The sequence below is a fragment of the Exophiala bonariae genome (genome assembly GCF_035927105.1).
Source record: "Exophiala bonariae strain CCFEE 5792 chromosome Unknown scaffold_107, whole genome shotgun sequence".
Taxonomy (NCBI): domain Eukaryota; kingdom Fungi; phylum Ascomycota; class Eurotiomycetes; order Chaetothyriales; family Herpotrichiellaceae; genus Exophiala; species Exophiala bonariae.
Window position 1 is genome coordinate 1 of NW_027042582.1, and position 1,963 is coordinate 1,963.

At 46.9% G+C, this 1,963-nt stretch overlaps 1 protein-coding gene across 1 annotated transcript; it reads left to right on the forward strand.

Annotated features, from left to right (window-relative positions):
* Positions 1 to 58: 58 nt before the first annotated feature.
* On the forward strand, positions 59 to 688 carry LTR84_001638 (uncharacterized protein; the record flags this gene model as incomplete). The annotated part of the gene is made up of 1 exon (XM_064845258.1): positions 59 to 688. The coding sequence occupies one exon, from the start codon at positions 59 to 61 to the stop codon at positions 686 to 688; it is 630 nt and encodes a 209-aa protein (XP_064699718.1).
* Between the last annotated feature and the right edge of the window lie 1,275 nt (positions 689 to 1,963).

The following is a 1,963-nucleotide window of genomic DNA, read 5'->3' on the forward strand; positions in this document are numbered from 1 at the left end:
TTTACTACTCTGCGCAGCCAGGAGTGGGTATGAGGATGTTGTTCAATTCCTTGTCGATATGTGCGCAGACAGCTCTATCTCTCTATCTGCTGATGCACAGGGCCGCAATGCACTTCATCATTGCCTGTATGACGACAAAGACTTTGTTCTACATCCAACCCCAGAATTGGTTCGAGTGTTACTCAAGGCAGGTGTAAACGCCAATCATCAAGATCGCGATGGACTAGATAGTCTGGCCTGGTATGCAAGCAACCTTTTTTCGAATGCGGAAGTGGAGATCATGGAGCTATTGATCACTCACGGCGCCAACTTGAATTACAAAGACCAGAGTGGACGAAACGTGGCTCACCTTGTCATGCAATGTGGTGTCGAATTCGACTTAGATGTACTCCTGATGCTGCTCAAATACGGTGTGGACGCCCTAGAGGTTGACTACGACGGTCGAGGCATCGTGCATCACGCAGCAATATCAGGCAACATAACGGTTGAGCTGTTGTCCTGTCTGAGTGAGTCATTGCATCTGAACATAGCTTCCTTGGACGCATTTGGGAAGAGTGCCTTTGACTGTGCCAAAGATACGGGTAGAGAGATTGCCAAGAAACCTTGGGGGTCCAACATCTTCCGCGGGAACAGATGGAGGGACACTGAAAAAGCTTTCTTACAATATGCTCGGGAATACTGTATCTGAAAGTATTCCGGCACAAAATAGGTGATCAATTCAAAGTATATCTAGGCGATAAAGAACATGCAGAAAAGTCCTACTAGTCTAGTAGTGAGAGGTCACTAACCAACTGTTGCCTCATTTTGCAAAAGACATGTAATTATTCTTTGCCCATCAACGAGAGCGTGGAACTCCACGACTTTGACCATCCACTGACAGGATCTCGAGCTTGTTTGGCTGGTGATCTGGTCTATCATTATCAAACTTACCTTAATACTGAAGAAAACCTTTACCTCATGCCGCAGACACTATCCACAACAAGCAGTACACATTTTGGTCTTTGGCATCAGCATCACTGTGGTATTGGCTGGCGTGGAGGTTCGATCGTGCTTTGGGCAAACATGCTGGAGTTCTGGAGTCCTTCAGCTGCAGGTAGCTGATGTAGGTGTAGGTTTGGACACCGTGGAAGACGGCTATCTTACCGAAGTCTCATAGGATTGGACCTTTCCATTAATATTGGACGTCGCGAAAGTTCGGGCACAAATGAGGTCGGGTACCGGTTTATCATCTTATTTCAACAAATTCTGCACCTGCTTCTCAATGTACTTCCGCAATTTCTCTATGCTACCATGATAACCTGCAGCGCAGGCGAGAGTCTCGGAATGTTGAAGCAACCCACTGACTTTTGGAAAGTTTTTATCGCATGTCGGGCATCGATATTTGTCCTCATCTTCCAGCCGTTGGTATAGAGGTGACTTTGATAGCACTTAAACGCCCATTCATCGATATCGTTTTGCGTAACCCCTGAAGGACAAGTTGTTGACTCAAGATGAATGAGGATTCCAGATGGGCTCTTGAACCTGCCAGTGCAGCCGTAACATTCCTCCATTCGAGGCGCGTGCGTCTTCACGTGCTTTGAGAGAGGCGTCAACAAGAATAGCTTTCAAGGTCAAACGATGTTGCTAATAACTTACCATCAAGACCTCATTCGAGTTCACGTATTCTCCATGGCAAATTGAGCACCGGTTGTGCCGCCCGATACGCTCTTCGTAGTCGAGGAAATCTAATTCGCAATCGTAGCAGAATAAGTGTTTGGATTCCAGATGAGAGCGAAGATTTGCTTCCTCTAGCTCATCGTTGCCGCATTTTGAACAAATCCAATGATTGGACGAATCACGTAGATGTTGTTCCCGAGCCGCTGGAGAGACAAACAGCCACTCGCACCTCTCACACCACTCGCCGTTGTGGCAGTATGCATTTCGACAATGCTGAAGCAATGTTGCTTCTGTATCGAATTGTCGG